The sequence below is a fragment of the Protopterus annectens genome, chromosome 6.part0 (assembly GCF_019279795.1).
Source record: "Protopterus annectens isolate FY-2018-M chromosome 6.part0, PAN1.0, whole genome shotgun sequence".
Classification (NCBI taxonomy): Eukaryota; Metazoa; Chordata; order Ceratodontiformes; family Protopteridae; genus Protopterus; species Protopterus annectens.
The window spans coordinates 272261677-272286348 of record NC_056737.1 but is presented as its reverse complement, the minus strand read 5'-3'; the positions used below and the strand labels follow the sequence as shown (position 1 = coordinate 272286348).

Below are 24672 nucleotides of genomic sequence, written 5' to 3'. Positions count from 1 at the left end.
GCGTCCTCTAGGCCTATGAAAGTCGGTAGTTTTAGATAAAGTAGTCAGAGTCAAACATCGGTAGTGCGAAGAACTGCCTCAGAAGTTGGTGCCTACTCTGCGGCTCCAGGCCCACCCAAGGTAGAGACATCTGCAGGTCCCATCGAAGAGTCTCGTGGCATACTGGACTATGAATGGTTCTCTGTAGAGGCCTGTGAATCCATAGAGGCAAGCATCAGGGGCTGTAAAAGTGCCTCACTGAGTACCGGCAAACTGGCGACTAGTTTAACGGAAGTGTTGTCAGCAGCTTTGGACCTATGCGTTAAGCAACTGCTTTTTGATAATAACTCTAGAGCACAAAAACTTTAGAACAACAGCTCAGGCAAAAGAAAGCAGAAAGGGTTGTTGCCAAGTTTAGGGAGCTTATAACAATGAAAATAACCACAGATCCTGTAGAGGTATTAGAAAAATTTCAAAAAGTTTAAGAAAATCTGTATAAAGCAGGAAAATGTGGAAGTACAAACTGAAATGTTTACAGAAGAATTAAACATGCCAACGTTAGAGGTAGATGATGCTCAATTACTAACAGGATAAGAAGAGGAGCCAAAATGGTGATAAATAACCAATCTACAGGAAAGTCCTCGGGAATAGACTGTATTCCTGTAGAAGCTTAGAAGCTAGGAGGCCACAAAATGATAAAGATCTGGAAAGTTTTAACAGTATTTTGAATGGGGTAGACACACCAACATCCAGGAAGAAAGTGGTGGAGACTAATACCTAAAGACGGTAAAGGTCCATCAGATCCAGCTTCATACAGGTCTATTTTGAATCCAAACCATGATTATAAAGTGTTTATGTCTAATAATGGCTAAGTGAAAGGCAAAGGTGATGCCAAAATTGACAGATAAGGATCAATGTGATTTTGAAGAGGGAAGGCAAACATCTGACAACATTAATAGAACAATGATTATCCAGAGGAAAGTAGAATGTAGGAAAATACCACTGTTGTTAGTGGGTCTCGCTGCAGAGAAAGCATACGACAGAGCCATCATCATCTTCTTTCGGCTGTTCCCATTAGGGGTCGCCACAGCGGATCGTCGGTTTCCATTACTTCCTGTCCTCTGCATCATGCTCTTTCACAGCAACCACCTGCATGTCCTCTCTCACCACATCCATAAACCTTATCTTAGGCCTTCCTCTTTTCCTCTTACCTGGCAGCTCCATCCTTAGCATCCTTTTCCCAATATACCAGCATCCCTCCTCAGCACATGTCCTGGCTCTGACTCCTGCCTTGTAGTCAATGCCACAGTCTCCAACCCACATAACATAGCTGGTCTCACTACCCTCTTGTAGACCTTCCCTTTCACTCTTACTGGTACCCGTCTGTCAGAAATCACTCCCGACACACTCCTCCAGCCATTCCATCCTGCCTGTACTCTCTTCTTCACCTCTCTTCCACACTCACCATTACTCTGAACTGTTGATCCCAAGTACTTAAAACTCATCCACCTTTACCAACTCTACTCCCTGCATCCTCACCATTCCTCTACCCTCCCGCTCATTTACACACATATATTCTGTTTTAGCCCTGCTGACCTTCATTCCTCTCCTCTCTAAAGCATATATCCACATCTCCAGGGTCTCCTCAACCTGGTCCCTACTCTCACTACATATCACAATGTCATCTGCAAACAGCATAGTCCACAGGGGCCTCCTGTCTGATCTCATCTGTCAACCTGTCCATCACCACTGCAAATAGGAAAGGGCTCAGAGCTGATCCTTGATGTAATCCCACCTCCACCTTAAACTTATATGTCACTCCCACCGCAGTCCTCATCAATGTCACACTACCCTCATACATATCTCCTGTACCACTCTTACATACTTCTCTGCCACTCCCGACTTCCTCATACAATACCACAACTCCTCTCTAGGCACCCTGTCATATGCTTTCTCTAAGTCCACAAAGACACAATGCAACTCCTTCTGGCCTTCTCTATATTTCTCCAACAACACTCTCAGAGCAAATATTGCATCTGTAGTGCTCTTTCCTGGCATGAAACCATACTGCTGGTCACTAATCATCACCTCCCTTCTTAGCCTAGCTTCCACTACTCTTTCAATAACTTCAAGCTGTGACTGATCAATTTTATCCCTCTGTAGTTACTGCAGCTCTGCATATCACCCTTATTCTTAAAGATAGGTACCAAAACACTTTCTCCACTCCTCATGCATCCTCTGACTTTCCAAAATTTCATTAAACAATCTGGTTAAAAATTCCACTGCCATTTCTCCTAAGCACCTCCATGCTTTCACTGGTACATCATCTGGGCCAACAGCCTTTCCATTCTTCATCCTGTTCATAGCTGTCCTTACTTCCTCCTTGCTAATCTGTTTCACTTCCTGATTCACTATCCCCACATTATCCAACCTTCTCTCTCTCTCATTCTCTTCATTCATCAGCCCTTCAAAGTACTCTTTCCATCTACTTAACCCACTCTCCTCACTTGTGAGTACGTTTCCCTCACTGTCCTTTATCACCCTTACCTGCTGCACATCTTTCCCAGCTCTGTCCATACGACAGAGTAAGCTGGGATTTTTATGAGGAGGGCAATGGAACCATTTGCATTGCCTGATAAAATTATAAGGTTGAGTAAGAGGATATATGAGGGATCAGAGGTGAAAATTAAAGTGGGGGGGTTTCTTCTCTGATAAGTTCTGTTTCAGCAGAGGAAGCCCTCTGTTATCTGCTTTATATTTAGAGGCACTGGGAAACAAAATAAGGGACTCAAATTCAAGGATACAACTGGTATGGTACTCAACAAAAGCTGGCTTTATTTGCAGATACTTTTATAACTGATAAAAATAGAAGATTACATTTTAATGTGGAACATTCTGAGACAGTTTCAAGTCTTTTTGGGATACAAAATTAATGAAGATCAAACAAAAGCTGTAAAATATGTACCCACACACAAATTGGTTCAGCAATACCCACATTTATGGACAAGATAAAATGAAGTACTTGGGAGCATGGATTAAAAAGGATTCTGTTATGGCAGCTAAGGATATGGGGGAAGAGATGAAAAGTACAGTTTTGTACCTACCATAAATGTAGATGTCCGATAGGTATGCATCTGCAGTCATAACATATGGGTTGTCCTGCCTCAGGCAGCCCTTTGGTCGGCCGGATTCCAAAGTCTGGGTCTGGCCTCGGCTGATGTCGCACTTTCCCCGACGTCAGAGCGTCTGGGGTATAAAAGCATCAGCCGACGCCATTTTCCTCAGTTTTTCTTGCCCCAGATGCCAGGTGCCCTTTAGGAAGGCTAAATTTAGATAAATGCTGAAAAGTTCCAAACATTTGCAAATTATATACATGTATAAACAAACAAATACACCATAATAGATTCCCCCAGCTAGCTGAAAGAGGGGTAAGTACCCCAGGAATACCACAGAGGGGAAGGAGGGTGGGTAATCCTGACTGCAGATGCATACCTATCGAACATCTACATTTATGGTAGGTACAAAACTGTACTATGTCCTTCAAGGATGCATCTGCAGTCATAACATATGGGTAGAATACCATAGCCAATCTGGGGAGGAGGTACTAAGAGAAGGATGGTGTAGTTAAGATCCCCTGCAGCACTGCAGTTGCAAACCCTGCTCGGGATCTGGAGTATAAAGGTAGATTGTAATGCTTGGCAAATGTATGCACGGAGCTCCAAGTAGCAGCTTCTAAAATGTCCTTGGTAGCCACCCCTCGTAGGAAAGCTGTAGTGGTGGCTGTGGCCCTTGTGGAGTGAGGCCTGATATTTTCAGGAACCGTCTTTCCATGAAAGGAGTAACAAAAGCGAATGCAATTTCCTATCCATTTTGAAATTGTCTGTTTGGAAATTGCTCTCCCTTGCACCCCAGTTGCATATGCTACAAAAAGTTGGTCAGTTTTTCTGCTAGTTTTCATTCTGTCCAAATAGTAGCGTAGTTGTCTGTGTATATCCAGGGTGTGCAAAAGTTTTTCCCCTTTGTTCTGTGGGTTAGGAAAGAACGTAGGCAAGTGAATAGCTTGGTTCAAGGATACCTTAGATACCACCTTTGGCATGAGTAGGATTGGTTCTTAGCGACACTCTATCCTGGTGAAAAATAAGAAAAGGCTGCACTGCCATTAATGCTTGTAACTCAGATACTCTTCTTGCTGAAGTGATTGCCAGAAGGAATGCAGTTTTCCAAGATAAAAACTGTAGGTCTGTTGATGCTGCTGGTTCAAAAGGAGGTAGTGTTAGTTTTTCCAGCACAAAATTGAGATCCCATTCAGGTAGAGGGGGTCTTCTTGGAGGTTTAACATTTTTGATCCCTCTCAAAAATTGTCTGAGAAGAGGGTGTGAAGATAGGTGGATCCATATTGTATTCTGCTGAAATTGCTGAAGCATGAATCTTAATGGAAGAATAAGACAGGCCATTGTGGAACAATTCTGCTAAGTATTCTAGGATGTGTGCTAGGTTTGCCACTGTGACATCTGTGCCCTCTGATGTGCTCCAAATGAGGAATCTCTTCCATTTAGCTGAGTATGTCTTCCTTGTGGAAGGTCTGCGAGCCTCCAGGATAATGTCCTTCACCCTCTGAGATAAAACAGTTTGGTTGGGATTTAAGGAATTTTCCAGGCAGTTAGCTGCAATGTTTTCAAGTTGGGATGCAGGGTCTTGAAATTGTTCTGCATTAGAAGAAGAGGCCATAGGGGAAGAGGCCATGAATTTGCCTGAGACATGCTTCTCAATAGTGGGTACCAGTGTTGTCTTGGCCAGTCCGGAGCTATTAGTATAACTTTTGGCTGTTCCTCCCTGATCTTCAGTAGAACCTTGTACATCAATGGGAGAGGTGGAAAGGCATATACTGTTAGGGCATTCCAGCTGAAAGAGAGAGAGTCCACCCTCCATGCTTGTGGGTGGTATGTCCTTGAGCAGAATGTCTTCAGTTGGTGGTTGAGTGGGGAGGCGAACAGATCTATCTCTGGCATTCCCCATGTCTTTGTTATGAGTTTGAAGATGTCTGGATGCAGCATCCATGGTAGTTCTGCTTAAGCTGTCTGCTAGTGCATTTTCTTTTCCTGGTACGAATTTGGCATGCAGCTGGATATTGAGATTCAGGCATAGATTCCACAGATTCATAGCCATCCGGCATAGAGGGTAGGAATGTGTGCCTCCCCTGTTTGTTTATGTACCACATGACCGTGGTGTTGTCTGTCCTTATTAACAGATGCCCTTGTTGGAGGAAGGGTCTGAATGCCTCGATTGCATGCCTCACTGCCAGCATTTCCTTTTGGTTTATGTGCATGCTTAGCTGCCCTTGAGACCATAGTCCTTGGATACATTTGTCCTCCATGTGGGCTCCCCATCCTCTGTCTGAGGCGTCCGTGGTGATGGTCTGCCTTGTTTTTGGTTTGTTGAAAGGCAACCCTCTGTTGGACTGGCAGGCCTGAGCCCACCACAGGAATTCCTTTTGAAGGCATGGAATGATTGGTATCATGGTTTCTAGACTGTGACTGTGCTGAGACCATACACTCCTTAGGTACCATTGTAATTTCCTCATATGCAGCCTGGCATGTGGGATTAAAATTATGCAGGATGCCATGTAACCCAGGGCCTGCAGGACTTTCCTTGCAGTAAGCTGAGTTTGTCTTGTCAGAATCATGAAGTAATCTGGAAGTTGTTTTTGTTTTTTTTTTTCTTCTGTGAGAAAAGCCATCTGGGTGATTGTGTCCAGATCTGCTCCCAAAAAGGTTATCCTTTGGGATGGTACTAGTCTTGACTTTTGGATGTTGACTGTGTATCCCAAGGTCTGTAGCAGGTGTATGGCATAGGCCAAGTCCTTTAACAATTTTTTCTTGTTGTCCGCTTGTATTAGGCAGTCGTCCAGGTATGGATATATTTGAATTCCCTGAAGTCTGCAATGTGCGATTACTGATGCCAGGCATTTCGTGAATACTCTGGGTGCAGTAGATAAGCCAAAGGGCAATGCTGAGAATTGATAATGCTCTGATCCTGCAAGAAATCTGAGGTGTCTTCTGCAATCTGGTCGGATAGGGATGTGCAGGTATGCCTCCTTGAGATCTAGAGTCATCAGCCAAGACTCCTTGCCCAACATGGGAAGAAGTTGCTGTAGGGTCAGCATTTTGAATTTTGGCACAATGAGATAAGTGTTCAGTGCGGACAGGTCGAGAATAGGCCTCCAATGGTTTTCTTTTCTTGGTACAAGGAATAGCCTGGAGTAAAATCCTTGGCCTTGTTCTGTACATGGTACCCTTTCTATAGCTTTCATCTGAAGTAAACTGCTGATTTGTCTTAAAGCCTCTGCCTTCTGATTTGGTGGAAGGTTTGGCATTCCGCTTCTTTTTGGCAAAGTGTGGAAGTGAAACCTGTATCCTTTGTCTATTATTTGCAATGTCCATGTATCCTTTGTAATGCAATGCCAGTTTTTTTAGAATAAAGCCAGCTTTCCGCCCAAGGGTGCTTCCAGTTGATCCCTTGTAGGCGGAATCAGAGTCAAGTCATTGGGTCTGTCCTGTAGTAGTGGTTGTAGTTGTAGCTGTTGCACTACTCCTCTGGTTGGCAGGTTGCCACTGACGGCCTCTGTAGGGGCCCATCGATTGACCTCTGCCCCTAGGGCGTCTGTTCCTGCCTCTTTGTGCTCTGGACGAGTCTGGAAAGGACCAATTCTTTGTAGGCCAGCTTCTGCTGAACCTCGGTGGTTGAACTTGCAGGAAATCTTTAACGGTTTGCACAGATTTTGCTTTTTCTTCAACCTTTTTTAGAATCTCCTGTGCAGGGGAGCCAAATAAATTTTGTTTCTCCATTGGAGCAACGAGGAGTTTAGCTTTGACATGGTCTGGCAAAGATTGCTCCTTCAGCCAGGCATGCCTACGAATAACTGCCCCAGTCATAGCTGATCTAAATGAAGCCTCCAGTGCATCATAGCCACATTTTAAAAAATGATTACTAACCTGTTGTGAGTTATGTACCAAATCCTGAAGGGATTTACGGTCTAAGGGTTCAGGAGAAGAAAGTTTCTTATTCAGTTGATCTAACAAAAATTCTTGGTACTATATCATATGGAATTGACAGTTTAATGCCCTGGCAGAAAGAGTAGCAGATGTATAAACCTTTTTTCCCCCATCTCTCTAAAGCTCTAGACTCTCTTTCAGAGGGTAGGGGATTTTTGACAGTAGCGGCTGCTACCCCTTTAGGGCCCTGAGAAATAGTTTCTGGGTCTGCAGCATGGGCTTTATACAGATGGAAATGAGAATCCGGGACCCTGTAATATCTGTCAGGTTTGGCAGGGGCCGGAGGAAGAGAATCAGGGGCTGTACTGACATCATTGTACACATCAATTACATTTAGAACAGGAGGTATAGCTAAGGGCCTATGCTGAGGCAAATGCAAAAAGGTCCTTAATCTTTTTCTAGAATCAGAGAAATCCTGACCTTGCCATTGAAAATCTCTCTCATGGAGTGTAAAGTCTCCCCAAAGGAAAATTCTTCAGGAGGGGAGGCCGAAGGGATAGATTCCTCTGCATCTGAATCCTCATAATGCGAGTAAGCTCCTTCCTGGTGGTCTGACAAATCAGATCCATCCGTGGAGTAATCTGAGGAGTGAGATTCAGAGGGGTCAGTCCTGGGCCTTTTGTCTGGAGGAGGTTGAGAGGCCCTGTCTGGGTGAGGTTGTGAACCCCTAATTAAGGAGATAAGGTCCTCAGCAAGGCTGAGGATCTGTGAACTAGAGGAAGGCCTCTGGGATGTAGATTTGGCAGGCAAAGCTTTTGAAAGTTTGGTAGCTTTAGCCCTGGAGTAGGCCTTAATAGACATAGAAGCTGGGGACCTAGCTGCCCCACATGCAGGGGTAGAAATGTCCAAAGGTATGGTGTTGGACAATTCCTGAACACTAGCTTCGGTAGGGAGTTCTGAAGCCGACTCAGCCGGGGCCTCTCTGGCCCCGGTGGTCGGAAGTATGGTTTCGGAAGTAGGAATCGCCGTGGACTCTGTTTCGGCCGAAACCGAGACACTCGCGGTAGGCCTACCCGTGGTTTCAGCCGAAACCGCGGGCCGCGAGTGTCGGTCCTTTTCCTTGCGTTTTTTGACCATATGCGAAGTCGGAGTCTCCGACGGCATTTTATAAGCAAAAGCGGCTCCAAAAAATTCCTCTGCAAACTCCGACCGACGTCTAAGAGTTCGTCGGTTAAAGGAGGCACAGGCTAAACAAGCTGATACGTCGTGGTCTGGGCCTAAGCAAGGAAGGCAGTAAGAATGGAAATCCTTATGAGGTATTTGTTTCCCACAAGTTAAACAATTATTTACTTTGTCTGACATTGGCTGAGGCAAGAAAGAGTCCCCAACGGGGTACTTAGATTTTTTTTGAAGTCTTCGGTAGCTGAAATCTCTGGATCTGACCGACCGGCACTTGTGAACAGCTTCTGCTTCGGGCACCGTGCGGCAAGAAAGACTGAGGAAAATGGCGTCGGCTGATGCTTTTATACCCCAGACGCTCTGACGTCGGGGAAAGTGCGACATCAGCCGAGGCCAGACCCAGACTTTGGAATCCGGCCGACCGAAGGGCTGCCTGAAGCAGGACAACCCATATGTTATGACTGCAGATGCATCCTTGAAGGACATTCGAGAGAATACACAAACCGAGAAGCTGGAAGCTCTGTTTTATGGATATGGATAGCAAGATACAAACAGGTAAAAATGTTTTTAGTCCTTTTAGTTTTATACACAGGTCAGATATACTTTTATCAAGCAGTTGAGAAGCTGTGGATAACAATTAATGAATAATTTAAGGATTTTATCTGGGTGGGGAAGAGGACAAGAGTCAAGTGTGATAAGCTGATCCTTCCGATACAAGGTGGTTTGGGATTATGTGATTTGAAGAGGTATTTCAGAACTACACAGTTAAAGTTCTTTGTATATAACACAAACAGAAAGCTGTAATCCAAAATGGACCAGGATAATCATGGCTGATGAATCAGGGGGAAGTTCTAGAAACAAGGGGAGACTGGGATTTTAGAACAAGATCCTTAAGAAGAATAACAATAACCATACAGAGCATTACATTCATAAAGCAGCGGAAAGTATTCCAAGAACTAAGCCAACACAGGTATAGAGTAAGAAGATTCTGTCAATATGGATGACTACAACTGGGGTACAGGGGATGGAATCTACTGGAGAAAACTGGCAGAGAAACCAATGTATTTGGAGCAAATAATTAGAGAGGGAAAGGTAAGAGAATGGGAAGAGGTCAATAATTCATTTGGACTGCAGGCTAGAACTGCCTTCCTGTCAAGGACTGAGAGTATACGCAAAGAGAAAGAAATGGGGGGGGGGGTGCTAAGTGAAAGACCAGCACTGATGGGATTTTTTTTTTTGTAGAATTTACAATAGAAGCTGAGAAGCTGCTGTTAAAAATGGATAATTACTGGGGCATATGAAATGGATTACATTCATTTGATTGAGCTGACATTGTTCGGCAAGGTATAACACAGAGTGTTATTACCGAATTTCCTCTTGCCTAACATTCAGAATGTCATACAAAACACAGAATGCAACATTTCCGACTGTTCTACCACCTAAACAAGAGCTACCATGGGTCAAAGGGGGGGGGGTGTTTTGCGATTCGCAACAACTGCCTTTGCATTATGAGGTTTTGCCGCATTGCTTTCGAACATATTCCGGTCGACCAAATGAATGCATACCATATAAAACAATGCATTATTACTATAGTAATCAGAGGACATTAGAATAGATTGGGAAAAGAGATTGGATAAGCAATTCAGAAATAAACAATGGGGATATATGTATGGCTCCCAAACATGAAAATTGTAGAAGATTTAGGTTATTTGCTTAAAAGTGTTCACATAGGTATTTTTGACTCCCAAACAGACTCCAAAGAATTTTTCCTCAGGTAGACTGCAAATGTTGAAGGTGTGATGGGGAAGAAAGAGGCAACTGGGAACATATTTTTGGGAGTGTAATGAATTGGCAGATTTTAAAAATTCCCTGCAGACTACTTTGGTATAACTAAAGAAATTATTTTTTGAGGTGTGATATAACATCGGAATTGCCTAGACACAGTAAGACCTTGCTGAGTTTAACTCAGGTGGCTACCAAAAAAAAACAATTAATAAAAAATGGGAATTAAAGTCTAAACCAAATGTACTAGAACCAATGAATATAGTAACAGAGACAAAACAACTGTAAGTGGGATCTTTAGAAAAGGGTAACAGCAAATTACAGAGGAAAAAGGGAATTGTGGGAAAAATATATGCAGAATAATGTTTTGGAGGAGAAATTAGGTTTAAAGGAAGGCAGAATTTGAATGAGCTAATGTTTGACTAACAATAACTAGATAGATCATAAGTGATGTATAATGTTTGCAACTGAAAATATGCCAACATGGTTTGCTTTCATTTTTATAAATATATGACTGCCTATGTCACAAGTGATAATTTAATAAATATGCTTCTTGTTTAAAAAAACATGACTGCAAAACTGAAGCCCCCAAAGCTCAGAAGCCTTACTAACCTTTAGAATGTGGTGACAGTTACCAGAATTCATGACATGATCCCAAATGTAAAATTTGTATTGGCAATTTCCCTATCATAAGGGCAACTTTAAAGTAGCAAACAGAAAAAGATATAAGCACACACTATTATTACTTACATGGAATAAAAACTATTGAGAGCCAATGAAACTACACTGGTAACAAATAAATGCTTTTATTTACTAATACAACAACTCTACAAAAATTTTTTTGGGGGGATAGCAATGGTAATGTGCACTCTCCTAATACAGTACACAACTTCATGACATGTGCCTAAACAGAGATCATGTTGATGTTTGAATGTGGGAAGTTCAGGAAAAAACAGTCCAACTCAGACAGTATTCTCATCAACAAGGATCCACAATACAATCAATGACATTCAAATGGGGAAGCACACTTCAAAAAAAAAAAAAAAAACAAATGTAAAATGTCTATGCAAGAATGGGGACAATAGTGGCTATGAAAGAATGGGGACAATTATTAAAAAAAGATAAAAATGGTTCAAGGATAATATGAAAAATGACATCTAACATTCTAAACAAATGTAGGGACGGCATTTGGAAGACTTTTAAGAAATATGTGGCCACAGAAAAAAACTCCATGAGTAACAGGTTGGAGAAAAAAAAAAGTAAATTATCAGCAAAAAGCTAACTCAGCAGGTCAGACTTTCCTTACTTAGTGTTAGTATTTTTTACTTAAAAAAATGCTTCTATGTTGAAAGCTGAAATATTACAAGAGAGGGTTCCTAAAGAAGCATGGTATACAAATAGTAAGGAATGCTAATCTGAAGTGCAAATTTAACAGCCTGAAAGGACCACTAGAAAGTGATGATTATTATTTCCTGCTGCAAAGGGAATTTTGTCACTTTGTATTTTATAAAAATATCCATTTGTATATACGATGACCCGCAAAATCTAATTCAGGGTTGCAGGGAACAGAAGCTTAAATGAACTCTTAGTGGGTGCAGACAAGCCATATCTGTTTACAGCACACAAAAGTATGTTGTTGTTGTGTCCTTCGGCTTTTCCCGGTTAGGGGTCGCCACAGCGGAACTCCGGTCCGCTAAGGATTGGTAGTTGATTTTTACATGCCGAGTTACCAGCCCTGACACATAACCTTCAACGAAGGTACGCCCATTCATGCATGTCTCCATGCAGAAGACGCTCTAGCTGAGAATTGAACCAGACAGCGTCTTACTGTGAGGCTACAATGCTACCGCAGCACCACCACCGTGGGTTACAGCACACAAAAGTATACATACTTAAAATTCACAAAATAATTAGCTGCTCTCTACTGAGATTTATGAATTCGATTTTATTTATGAAATAGTGAAAGATACAAAAAAAGTAATACTAGGAAATAAGTATTTTAAAAAAAAAATACTTACCAGCAATTCAAAAACTTCATTCACATCCTTTCCACGAATCTCGGTGTCATTTATTTCCAGAATTTCATCTCCTTCATGCAGTAAGCCACTCTTTTCTGCTGCTCCTCCTTTTACTATTCTGCTGATGATCACAGACTCCAACTCATTGCGAACAGTGGCACCCTACAACAGAAGCAAATAATGCTTACCTTGTAATAAATGTGCCTGTTACAAATTTAACATGTTTTGTATTTTTATTTTCGGCAAACTTTTTTCCTATTATCATAAATGCAGGTATATAGAAACTCTAAAAGACCTTCTGGGGACAAATATTTTATTAGTTTGCAACTTTCAGAGGGAAAAATATTTGAAGTTCTTTACCACAAAAAATAAAATCATTGTATCATAAAGCAAGGTTTGAGCAAGGATGTACTAAAGCCTTCAGTACGTAATACGAACATAAAGTTACTAGATGATACAATAATCACACAGCTTAAGGCAGAAGTAAGAGTTCTGTAATAATAACTGCACACTTTGTTACAAGTAACTTTGTATGTTGCAGAGATCCCCTACTGGCTAAAAAGTACCAAGAAGAAGCAAAAACAAAAATGCACACTCTAGAAAAGAGGGCTAATAATTTTCACTGCTGAGTGCTGAAAGTAGCTGACCTTTTCTAAGTTTGACCCTTCCCCCACACTGGCATATTTAAGCAATAACCCACATCTGGGTGTGGGTAATGCTAGATTTACACATGGTTGGTGTGGTTTGGTCACGAGGGCTTCGCTGGAAGGAGCATAAGCTAACAAGATAAGGCTACAATTTGGATAAAAAGTCACTTATATAGCTATATGATACTATCATTCAATAAAATAGCAAAATAGATACTTTCTAGTGAATAAGTAATCAGCTATCTGTGGCATGCTGCTTGAGATTACTAAAATAAAAAGTGATCAATATGGAAAGTACAGTTGTGTACACTTAAAATAAATGTAGATGTTAGAGTGTATTCACTGCTGCAGTAATTACATTTGGGTTATCTGCCTGCAGGTAGCCCTCAACCGGCCTGAATATCAAAGTCTTGGGTCCTGCGTCAGATGCTGTTTCTTCTTCCATGAGGTCAAGTGTGGTATAAAGCATGCAGCCAAAGCCATTACATCCGTTTTTCTTGCCCCAGATGTCAGATGCCCCCATAACGGGAAGCAATTATATACAAGGTTACAACTGCAACAAAAAGGAAATACACCAGAAAGCTGAAATACACTAAACAAGAAGAAAGGTATAGCCAAGAGAAGTCATGGGGCTGGAGGGAGGGTAACCAGGACTGCAACAGTGAATACACTCTAACATCTACATTTATGGTAAGTGTACACAACTGTACTATGTTCTTCATGTTTCACTGCTGCAAGTCATTACATTTGGGTAGATTCCCAAAGCTAAGAAAGGGAGGAGGCAGTTGCAGAGCATTAGGACCAGCTATTAAGCCCTGCAAGACTGCAGTGGCAAAACTAGCTCTGGATTTATAAAAAAATAGGCAAGTGGTAATGCTTGGTGAAGGTATGTACAGAGCTCCAGGTAGCAGCTTCTAGGATGTCCCTGGGTAGGGACACCTCTGAGAAAGGCTGTAGAAGTAGATGCAGCTCTGGTAGAATGTGATCTTATCCCCTGTGGGGTAGGTTTTCCAAGGTGCTTATTAGCAAAAATGAATGCAATGGCCTATCTACTTTGAAATGGTTTGCTTTGAAATGGCCTTCCCCTCTGCCCCTGCAGCAAAGGCAACTAGCAGCTGTTCAGTTTTTCTAAGAGGCTTAGTCCTGTCCAAATAAAATCTAAGTTGCCTGTGCACATCCAAAGAGTGCAGTATTCATTCTCCTTTGTTCTGTAGATTAGGAAAGAAGGTTGGCAAATGAATGGACTGATTAAGGGCCACACTGGATACCACCTTGGGCATAAAGGAAGGACTGGTCCTGAGGGACACCCTGTCTGCATGGAAGATGATGAAGGGCTCCACTGTCATGAGGGCCTGTAATTCAGACACTCTTCTTGCGGAAGTGATGGCTAGAAGGAAGGCTGTTTTCCAGGAAAGGAATTTCAACTCTCCAGTTGCAGCTGGCTCACAAGGAGGTAGAGTGAGCTTTTCCAATACAACGTTAAGGTCCCAGGCTGGAGTAGGGGCTCTCCTGGGTGGTCTTAAATTTTTGGGCCCTCTGAGGAATTGTTTCAGCAGGGGGTGAGAGAAGAGGGGGTGGCTCAGTATTACAATGTGCTGAAATGGCTGAGGCATGAATTTTAATTGACGAAAAGGAAAGGCCCTTGTGGAGCATCTCTGTTAAGTATTGAAGAATATGTGGTAAACTGGGCACTTTTGTGCCCCTCCCTGAGTCTGGCTCCAGGAACAGTATCTTTTCCACTTTTCAGCATAGAATTTTCTAGTACTAGGCCTTCTTGCCTCCAGAATGACATCTAGCACCTGCTTAATGAGGGATGCTACTGAAGAGCTCAAGGAATTATCCAGGCTGCAAGGTTCAGGGTTTGAAGCTGATGGTGTAGAATCTGCTCCCCTTGCTGGGACAGCAGGGAAGTGGTTTGGGGCAGGTGCCATGGTTCAAGCAGTGACACACTGTGCAAGAGAGGGTACCAGTGCTGGCGTGGCCAGTCTGGTGCAATCAGTATTGTCCTTGGTTTGTCCTGTTTGACCTTTAGCAGAACTTTCGAGAGGAGAGGCAGAGGGGGAAAGGCATAAACTGAGAGGCTTTCCCAGGTGAAGGACAGGGCAACCACTTTCCAAGCTTGGCTGTGGGAAGTCCTTGTGCAGAATTTGTCCAATTGGTAGTTCTGAGGGGAGGCAAACAGGTCTGTCTCTGGATTCCTCCATTTGTTTCTCAAAAGTTTGAATATCTTTGGTTCCAGTTTGCACTCGTGTGGGTCCATGAGATTTCTGCTTAGGTCATCTGCCAGTAAATTCAGCTTGCCTGGCAGGAATTGAGCTTGTAGGTGCACTTGGTGGCTCAAGGCTGTATTCCACAGAGCCATGGCTAGTCTGCGGAGAGGATACGAGTGGGTTCCCCCCTACTTGTTTATGTACCACATAACAGTGGTGTTGCCTGTCTTTACCAATAATTGTCCTGGAAGAATGTGGTCCTTAAAGGCTGTCAGGGAATTCTGTACAGCTAACATTTCTTTTTGATTGATATGCAGGTGCATCTGACTCTGGTTCCATTTGCCCTGAATGCACTGCCCTTCCAAGTGAGCCCCCCCATGAACAGTCTGATGCGTCTGTTGTTAGGGTTTGGGCGGCAGGGGGTAGAGTGAATGGGAGCCCCTTGTTGTGGTAGCAGGCCTCTGCCCACCAAAGGAACTCTGTCTTTATACAAGGAATGATAGGAATTGCTGATTCCAGGTCCTGAGAATGTTGACACCATAGGCTTTTTAGATATCATTGTAGTTTCCTCATATGCAGTCTTACATATGGAATTAGTAGAATGCAAGAGGCCATGAACCCCAGGGTTTGCAGGACTTTCCTTGCAGATAGCTGGGTCTTTGTGGCCAGGAGTTTGAAGTAGGCTGTCAAATAAACTTGTTTCTCTGGCGTGAGTAAGCCATCTGGGAAGTTGTGTTCAAGCTTGCTCCCAGGAATACAATTTGTTGACAGGATACTACATGAGATTTCTTTTCGTTTATGGTGTACCCCAGTGCGGTTAGACATGCCAGATGATTTAGTTGCATGTCCAGGGTTTCTGCCTGAATTAGACAATCATCCAGGTATGGGTATATCTGAATATTCCTTTGCCTGCAAAATGCAATGATTGGACGTAGGCATTTTGTGAATACCCTGGGCACAGTAGATAGGCCAAAGGGAAGTGCAGAGAACTGATAGCGCATAGAGCCTGCTCCGAAGCGTAGGTATTTTCTGCAAGATTCCCTTATTGGAATGTGCAGGTAAGCTTCCTTTAAGTCTAAGGTTGCCAAACCAGGCATCTTTGCCTAGCATAGGAAGCAGCTGTTGAAGTGTCAGCATTTTGAATTTTGGGATTATCAAAAAGGTGTTTAGAATAGAGAGGTCCAGGATAGGACACCAGGAGCTATCTTTTCTGGGTACCAGGAAAGGTCTTGAGTAAAAACCTTGTCCCCTTTCTTCTGCTGGGAAAGGTTGAATAGCCCTGATACTTAGAAGAGAGAGAACCTGCTGTTGAGCCTCTGCTCACTGATTTGGGAGTAGGTCTGGCCAAATGGCTGGTTAAGGTGTGGAAGTGGAATCTGTATCCTTGGGAAACTCTATTTAAAGCCCATTTGTCCTGGGTAATGAGTTTCCAGTTTTTTGCATGCAGGGCGATCTTTCCACCTAAGGGAGCAGGCAGTTGAGCAGGGCTTGGAAGGTTTAAGGTTAAGTCATTGTGACATTTTCCATAGGGGGGTGTCTTACTACTTGTTTGGAAGTGGGAGCCACCCACTGCTTAGGCCTGTGAGTACCTTGAGGCTGTAGCCTAGGTGGTCTGCTGTTCCTGGGTTTGGACTGAGAAGGCCTGGAAGAGACAGGAAATGACCAATTCTTAGAAGGCCAATGCATACTATATTTGGGAGGCTGTACTTGCAGGAAATCTTTAACAGTTTGCAGAGATTTGGCTTTTATCCTCCATCTTTTTAAGGACTTTTTCTGCTTTGTTGCCCAACAGGCGGTCTTGGTTTAAGGGAGCATCCAGTAATTTAGCTTTAACATGATCTGGCAAATTGTGCTCCTTAAGCCAAGTATGTCTTCTAAGAACAGACCCAGTGACAGCAGCCCTACAAGATGCTTCTAAAGAGTCAAAACCACATTGTAAAATATGTTTACCAACTTGTTCAGCAGAATGCATTAAATCCTGTAATTCTTTACTTTCAGCACAGTAAGGAATCAACATAATTTTCTGTTTAAGTAGTCCCATAATATGCTGCTGATACTTTTAACACATGAAACTGGCAGTTTAAGGCTCTAATGGCTAAAGTAGCAGAAGTGCATACCTTCTTACCCCATCTGTCCAAAGCCCTGGAATCTCTATCAGAGGGTGTAAGGTTTTTGGCAGTAGTAGCCTTAATGCCTTTAGATCCTTGGGAAATGGTCTCTGGGTACGCAGTAGGATTCTTGAAAAGGAACTTGTGAGAGTCAGGTACTCTAATACCTGTCAGGTTTCCTGGGAGCTGGAGGTAAAGTGTCGGGGGCCAGGCAAGATTCCAAGAAGGCATCATCTACAATGTCCAGGACAAGAAGGACAGCTAAAGGCCTGTGTTAAGGCAGGAGTAAGAATTCCCTAAGCTTCTTTTTGGAGTCAGAGTAATCCTGGCTTTCCCAGCGGAAATGCTCCCTAAGAGTGTGCAAGGTTTCACCAAAAGAAAAATCTTCTGGAGGGGAAGCAGAGGGAATGGAGTGCTCTGCATCAGAATCCTCATAGGTAGATAAGGGCAAATCCTGGTAATCAGAAGAAACAGAAATTTCAGAATCCTGATCAGAAGAATCAGAAGGAAAATCAGTTCTTGCTCTCTTAGAGGGTGAAGGCTGGCTTCCCCTAATTAAAGTAATAAGGTCTTCAGCCATTCTTATCATTTGTTTTTTAGGCATATGGGCCTGACCATGCAGTTTGGACATCGGTTTTCTAGGCATGGGTCGAGTTTTAGGCATTGAAGAAGATGGTGTCCGTTTGAAATGCAAGTCAGTAGGCCTGGATACACCCTCAGAAGCCGGTGCCTGCACAGCGGCTCCAGACCCATCCAAGGTAGAGACATCCGCAGGTTCCATGGTGGAAGAAGCATCTCACAGCATACCGGACTCCAAATGAGTCTCAGTAGAGGCCTGCGAATCTGAAGTAGTGGGTATCAGGGGCTGTGAAAGCGCCTCAGTGATTACCGGCGAACTGGCGACTAGCTTAACGGAAGCGTCGTCGGCAGCTTTGGACCTATGCGGTCTGTCTTTATCTTTACATTTTTTCGGAATGTCGGTAGTCGGATGGCTTATCGAAGCCATTTCTGGATAGTTAAACAGAGTACGAAAATAATTTGCTGCAAAAATGAACTGACGACGAATAGTTCGAGGGTTGAATAAGGCACAAAACTGACAGCGAAGGACATCGTGGTCTGGGCCTAAGCAAGGAATGCAGTACAAATGAAAATCTTTATGAGGTATTTGGTTTCCACAGGTAATACAATTGTTAACTTTTACTGACATCGGTTTAGAGCAAGAAAAAGGATCCCCACCAGGGTACTTAGTTTTTTTGAAGACTTCGGTTCTGAAACTTGAAAAGGAAAATTTCAGGAGTCGGCCGACTGGCACTTGTGAACTGCTTCTGCTTCAGGCACCGCGCAGCAAGAAAGACTGATGTAATGGTGTCGGCTGCATGTTTTATACCCCTGACATCATAGAAGGAGAGACAGCATCTGACAGAGGGATCCAAGACTGATATTCAGGCTGGCTGAGGGCTACCTGCAGGCAGACAACCCAAATGTAATGACTGCAACTGTGAAACACAAAGAACATCCATGTGTTCCACTTTCAATGGAGAAACCACAATAACTTAAATCATACAAGAAGCCCCAAGGAGAACACAAAACAGTGAAAACAACGCACAGTCTCAGGGAAGACAAGTGACAACACTGAAATAAAGTCGTGACAGTATGGTGACTTTTTTTTACAGACTCTATGGAACCATTCCACAGCTAGAATAGACAAATCCAATTACTAAAGTTTGTGATAATACAAACTTTATCACACTGCTTAGGATTACAAATACTGGTATTAAAGTGTTATCAGCTAAATGTGGGGAATAATCAGTGGGTGATGTCATAGTAACTTCCTGTGATAAAGCTCCCAAGCATTAATGATTCTGCTGTTAGTGCCTCACATCCTCCTCACACCAAACATCAACAAGCAGCATATCAATATCATTCTTGCCTCACATACTCCATGCCACATAAATAAATGCAAGAAATTTAAATTACGTAGATAAAAGTCACACCAAACACAACTAAACTCTTATACATATGTAACAGTGAAACTCATTTTAGTTCACAAAAGAATCTATGCCTTTTAGTTCACAAAAGAATATATGCCTTTTAATTAGGTATGTAAACTTGGTAAATTTACTGCCTACTTACCAAAGAAACACGCAGTCTAGTAAGCAACCATGTTTATTAAGACTGGCATTTTGCAATGAACAATGCAGAAGACTCAAACATCCATGGATCATTCAGCACAGCTTGCTTCAGAACCGAAGGAGATCAACTCATGAATAGGCAAGATGTAATACAATACAAGCACAAAATGTTGGAAATAAACAAAAAGTACAACAGCAAGGCAGCAAGAGAAAAACACTAACAAAATGACTGCATAGGTACAGTGGCAAAATTAAGCTCTTTAAGGGCAAAGACCTACTTAAACAGTAGTGCAATACGACACTCTTCTGTGCAAGTTCTCATTTGTGTAATAAATGCATTTTCTTCTCCCACACAGTTTAGCTTTTCAGGTTATAATACTTCTAATCACAGGCATTTTTTTCAAACGCAAAAAAATTAAGTGCCTTGTTTCCTATTATTACTTTACAAAACACAGACTTACAAGAGGCACGTCCCTGGCCTTTTCAATTCGAACAATTTTAACCGTTTCCCCTCCATACTGGGCTACTCTCTCGTAAACGTGATCTTCCGCAATTACTGGTTCCAACTGCATTTCTTGTTCTGCTACTCGATCATGAGCATTTAGAAATGCCTACAGTTATGAAAAAAGAATAGTTAAAATCCAATAAACTAAAAGTACCAGCATATACCTCCAGATGCCTTACTCTAGCTTGCTTAGTAGCAGCACTAAGTTTCCTATCTGAATTACACATTAATGTGGATTTTTTATGGTTCTATAAAGATTTGCAAACAAAAGGAAAAGATGATAGGAGCAGACTTCTTGTTGATCAACTTGATGTGAACAGAGTTTCTTTAAAACAGTACGGGCTTTACACGTGTATCACACAATAACTGCTTGAAAGCTCTGGAAGTGCTCTGTAACAGCTCAAATCAAATGACAGCCTAAAACTCAAGATACGCCTTTACCATGACCTGTAACTTAAATGGTACGGCTGCATTAAGCTAATGTTGGTTCATACCTCTCAGCCTCTGTGCAGTTAAAATCAGAGCAAAAGGTGACAGTGCTTTTTTTTTGTTTTGCTTTTGTTAAGAATAAGAGGAATTCAGCTATTCAGCCTCATATACTTTGATGCAAGGAATCTATATGGGATTAATTCAGTTTTTACTGATACAGATACTTTTAAAACAGTTCTAAATTTGCATAAAAAAAACACAGAATTTCGGATAAGGAATGCTAAATATGATGGTATAACAGACTACACAGAAACCACAGCAGCTAAACGACAGGCGTGACTTGACAAGATCTCTAACACTTTTTAAATGTTCTCCCTTATTTCCTATTCCCCAGGCTCAGTTAGGCAGTCTGATTCAGGGAAAACTTTTCAACAATCTACCACTACACATGCACATATCTGTGTGTGCACATATTAAACACGCACATGTACTTGGGTACATTAAAGGTGTGTGTGTGTGTGTGTGTGTGTGTGTGTGTGTGTATTTTGCAATGAATATGTGGTCACTTCCCAGCAGATCATGTGTTGAATTGACTGAAGCATTTTAGCTGACCACCTGGTATAATGACAAACTGCAGTAGAATTAAGCAGAACTGCTTAACAGCTGAATTTAAAAATATTGCATCTTCCCCACTGTATAATACAAGTAAGAGAAGGCACAGATGGGCTTGCCTATGCAAAAATTGCTTCTATGTTAATTAATTTAGTTGAAAATATAAACAGTTTTATCTGCTTCAGTCTTCAACAAGACTTCATTCAATGAAACACTGGGGAAATACAAGGTCCTCCTCCTAACAGCAGACTATTGACTTCTTTTCCATATTTTATCAGTTATTAACCAGCTTTGAGTTTATTCTCTTCCCTTCTGCTAACTTATATGTAGGTGAACGGCAGCATGTTTATTTTACTTAACATTTCCATGTTCAACAGAGGTCAAAGACAGAGTGCAAACTGACAATGAAATTAATTTTTGCAGTTTAAGTAATGAAAGACAAATGTACAACAGTGTGCAAACAGATACTAAAACTAGTTTATACAGTTTAAGTAATGAAAGACAACTAAATAACTTACATTAGTACCATTGTACTTAAAAGCAGTGGGTAGCACACTGCAGAAATGACAGTAGTAGTGAAATAAAGCACTAAAATCAGGAGTGAAATTGATTAAAAAAACTAGGTGATGTTTTGGTTATTTATTTGACATTTTGCTGACCGGGAATGTCTGACTGAGCTTGCACCCTTTTTCAGCAGAGGACCGGGAAGAAAAACTCCACAAAGTATTACATAACACCATAAAAATGTTTACCAACAGTACAGTATACATGAGGTAATATAAACATGCATTACAATGCTTGGGTTCCCACTTGTAGCATGACAGCTTAAAAGGTGTTATTTACTAAAAAGGCAGAAAACAATGTTAAAGTCATTCATATATCTCCAATACATAAGGACTTCACCATTTAGAGTTATAAACTGTATGTCCTTTTTCTCTCAGCAAAAGATGAAATGCTCAATAGACTGATCCATCTTTGAAGTCTACACATACACTGGTGCCCACTTGTTAGCTTAACTGACAAGTTTTTTTTAAATGCGCAAGTGTTACAATATGCACTGTACTGACATCTGTATACATGCATTTATTTAATTTGATCTTCAGTCTTCATGTGCCTGCATTTTTACAATAATTGTATATTTAAAATTTTCAGTATAACAAAACAGAATTCGAATGAGATGCTCCTTATTCTGAAATGCATCAATGTATTCATAGTCACAGATACTTTGTTCAAAGACCACTGAGAGCATCCCTTTAGTACAAGGTTTCAATGCCTATCCACATGTTTGGGCCCACCACACTAGATGAAGGCAGTGAATGGGGTGGTGTGTCTACATCTGTAAAACAATTACATTAAGGCCAACTACAGGAGCCCCTTAGCCCTTATCCCATTACCTCCTACCTGACTAGTATGGAGTCCCTATGCATTCAGCCAACCATCCTTCTCCTAAGAAGACTTCAGCTACCCCACCATCAATTGGGAGACTTGTATAACCCCTAATATGAATGCCCAATGATTTCTGGACTTCATAAAAATAAACTCAATGGACCAGCTAGTCCTCACCCTAACTAGGGGTGATAAAATACTGCACTTGGTTCTCATCAATATGGGACAGCTTTGTTCTCCACCAGTTGTACCCTCCTCCTCTGTCAAATCGGACCATAAATCAGTCATATTCACTATAAGACTAATAAGTTTGTATTCAGAAATTATGCGAAAGCTAGTCTAGTAAATCCAAAGGATGACCTGGTTAAATTCAACATACTCTTCAAAAGTGAGGACGCCTCAACACTCACAAAACCCTTTACTGCCAAATTCAATGCACATGTAATTAGCTGCAGAGATGCATCTTGTCCCTCCTCGAAAGTAAATACAATGACAAAAAATATACGGTTGAACCCAAACAGACTAACAAAAGAAAACCAGCATATTGCACATAAAAATAAATGCAACTTTCTAGATGCTAACAGTCTTGTTGAAATTAACAGGGAACTCCAGACCCTGATCAAATAAACCAAAGCTGCATATGAGATAAAAACAGCCACCCACTTAAAAACAGTTTTGTAGTTGTCTTTTGCCTGTGTTAGAAACTTCAGAATCAATGCTTTGCACTGTAGAGAGCAAACAGTAAATGATGTAAAAGAATATTACGACGCAGAGGACATGGCCAATCAACTAGCGAATAAATTTAGCTTTAACTTCATTCTGCGTCCCTGCTATTCCCAGATCACACGACAGAATCCACATACCCACATCTCTCAAGATCAAGTCCTCAAAGCACTATCCAAGGTCAAGAACACTGTTTCTATGGGGCAGGAAAACATACTAGGGATGCCAACTGGCCAGCCTGAAAGAGGACTTGTTCTACAAAGGATAATCAACATCAGCATCCAAACAGGCTTTGTCGCAGACAAATGGAGGACAGCAACAGTCATTTCCATGCAAAAGGGTGGGACGTCAACAGACATGTAATTATAGACCAGTAAGTCTGACCAGCTTCGTCTGTAAGGCAATGGAAAGGATCATTATGGAATTAATATTGACATACAAAACCTACAAACATTTGAGCCTGTTTGTTTTTTTTTTTTGTCAAGAAGAGAACCTGCATACTTATATCCTGATCAACTTCTTCAAAAAGGTCAAGAAACAAACAGAAAATTCAACGAAAACAGCCTGGTGCCAAGGACAACTGGATATATAAAATAAGTTTATTGACTGAGCCCAAAGTATTCAATACACTACAAAAAGTTAACAGTTAAGCGCTTTCATCCCGACAATATTAAGGGACTTCATCAGAACCTAAAACAAGCTAAAAGGTAAGCATTATAAAAAGCTTCACTGCCAATTAATGTAAAACAATAATCAAATTAACCAACTAATAAGGTGTAACAAATACTGAATACATAATCACTAAATGTATTACCCGAGTGCTTGAGTTTTAAAACTATTTATACCAAGATGTTCATTCAAGCCTGGATGAGTTCAGGTGAAGTTGCCACTTTTAATTCCCACAAGTCTAAATGTACAGGTAATATTTTGCCTTGTGTATCCTGCAAAATCTGCTGAATAATGACAAAACCAAAATTAAGTTCAGGAAATACACAAACATGTTTACATAATGCATTAGTTGACCTGCCTTTTTTAACATCTGATAGATGTTCATATATTCTTTTGCAAAAACGTCTAAGTCTTACCAATGTAGAATATAGGACACTGCAAGCACTTTTCCATGTATACTACATTTTTAGAGTGACAACTAAAGTGGCCTTTTGCATAAAACACCATTTGCCCTAATTGAAAATTTTCTTTGGTAACTAAAATATGTGGACATTGTTTACACATTTCACATTTGAAATTACCCAAAGGTTTGTTACTAAAAATAAGAAAGGGCTGGGTCTATTGCTCTCCAGTACATTTTTGAAACACAGATCCTTCTTGAATACTATAATTGGTGCATGACCAAGCAAATCTTTGACAGCTTTACCCAGTGTAAAACAAATCCCAATTTTTATCAACTGCTTTAACTATAGCCATACTGTGCTTATTATAAAAAGTAATAAAAGAAAACCTCCCTTTAAAACAATAAGCTTCATCTATATTACTCTCGCTTGTAATTTCTACTTCCCTTCCATTATTGGAAGCTGGTGATTCAAAATAGATTGTCTTTTATACACTACTTCATGACATACCTTCTATAAAAGGCTATTAGGATATCCCCTTTTCCTGAACATACCCAACATATAATCCACTTCATTTAGGAAATGTAATTCACTGGTGACCATCCTTGCTGCTCTAGCTGTCCCTTAACTACCAATCTCTTTTGGTAGTATGGGTGACAACTACAGAACTCTAAATAGATGTTAGAAAAAGTAGATTTCCTAAAAATTCTTGAAATTAGTTTGTGCTCAGTATTATCAAGAGTTAACTCAATATCCAGATAGTTGATGCTTTCCATACTAAAAGAATAAGTAAATTGTAAAAATTCAGTGGTACTGTTAATAATACCCAACGCTCAAGTCATAGGTGACTCTATAGTCAGGCACACTGATGTTCCACTCACCAGGCTAAACAAGGAGAAA

The 24672-nt window shown here is 41.4% G+C and overlaps 1 protein-coding gene across 1 annotated transcript in view; it reads right to left on the bottom strand.

Moving 5' to 3' along the window:
• The window catches only part of PALS1 (protein associated with LIN7 1, MAGUK p55 family member), a 2503255-nt gene that overhangs the window by 1028502 nt on the left and 1450081 nt on the right, over window positions 1–24672 (bottom strand). The window contains exons 6-7 of the mRNA XM_044074024.1: window positions 19509–19658; window positions 11951–12112 (exon numbers count right to left, since the gene is read on the bottom strand). Of these exons, the coding sequence (XP_043929959.1) occupies window positions 11951–12112; window positions 19509–19658 (312 nt within the window). The remainder of the gene's footprint in view (window positions 1–11950; window positions 12113–19508; window positions 19659–24672) is intronic.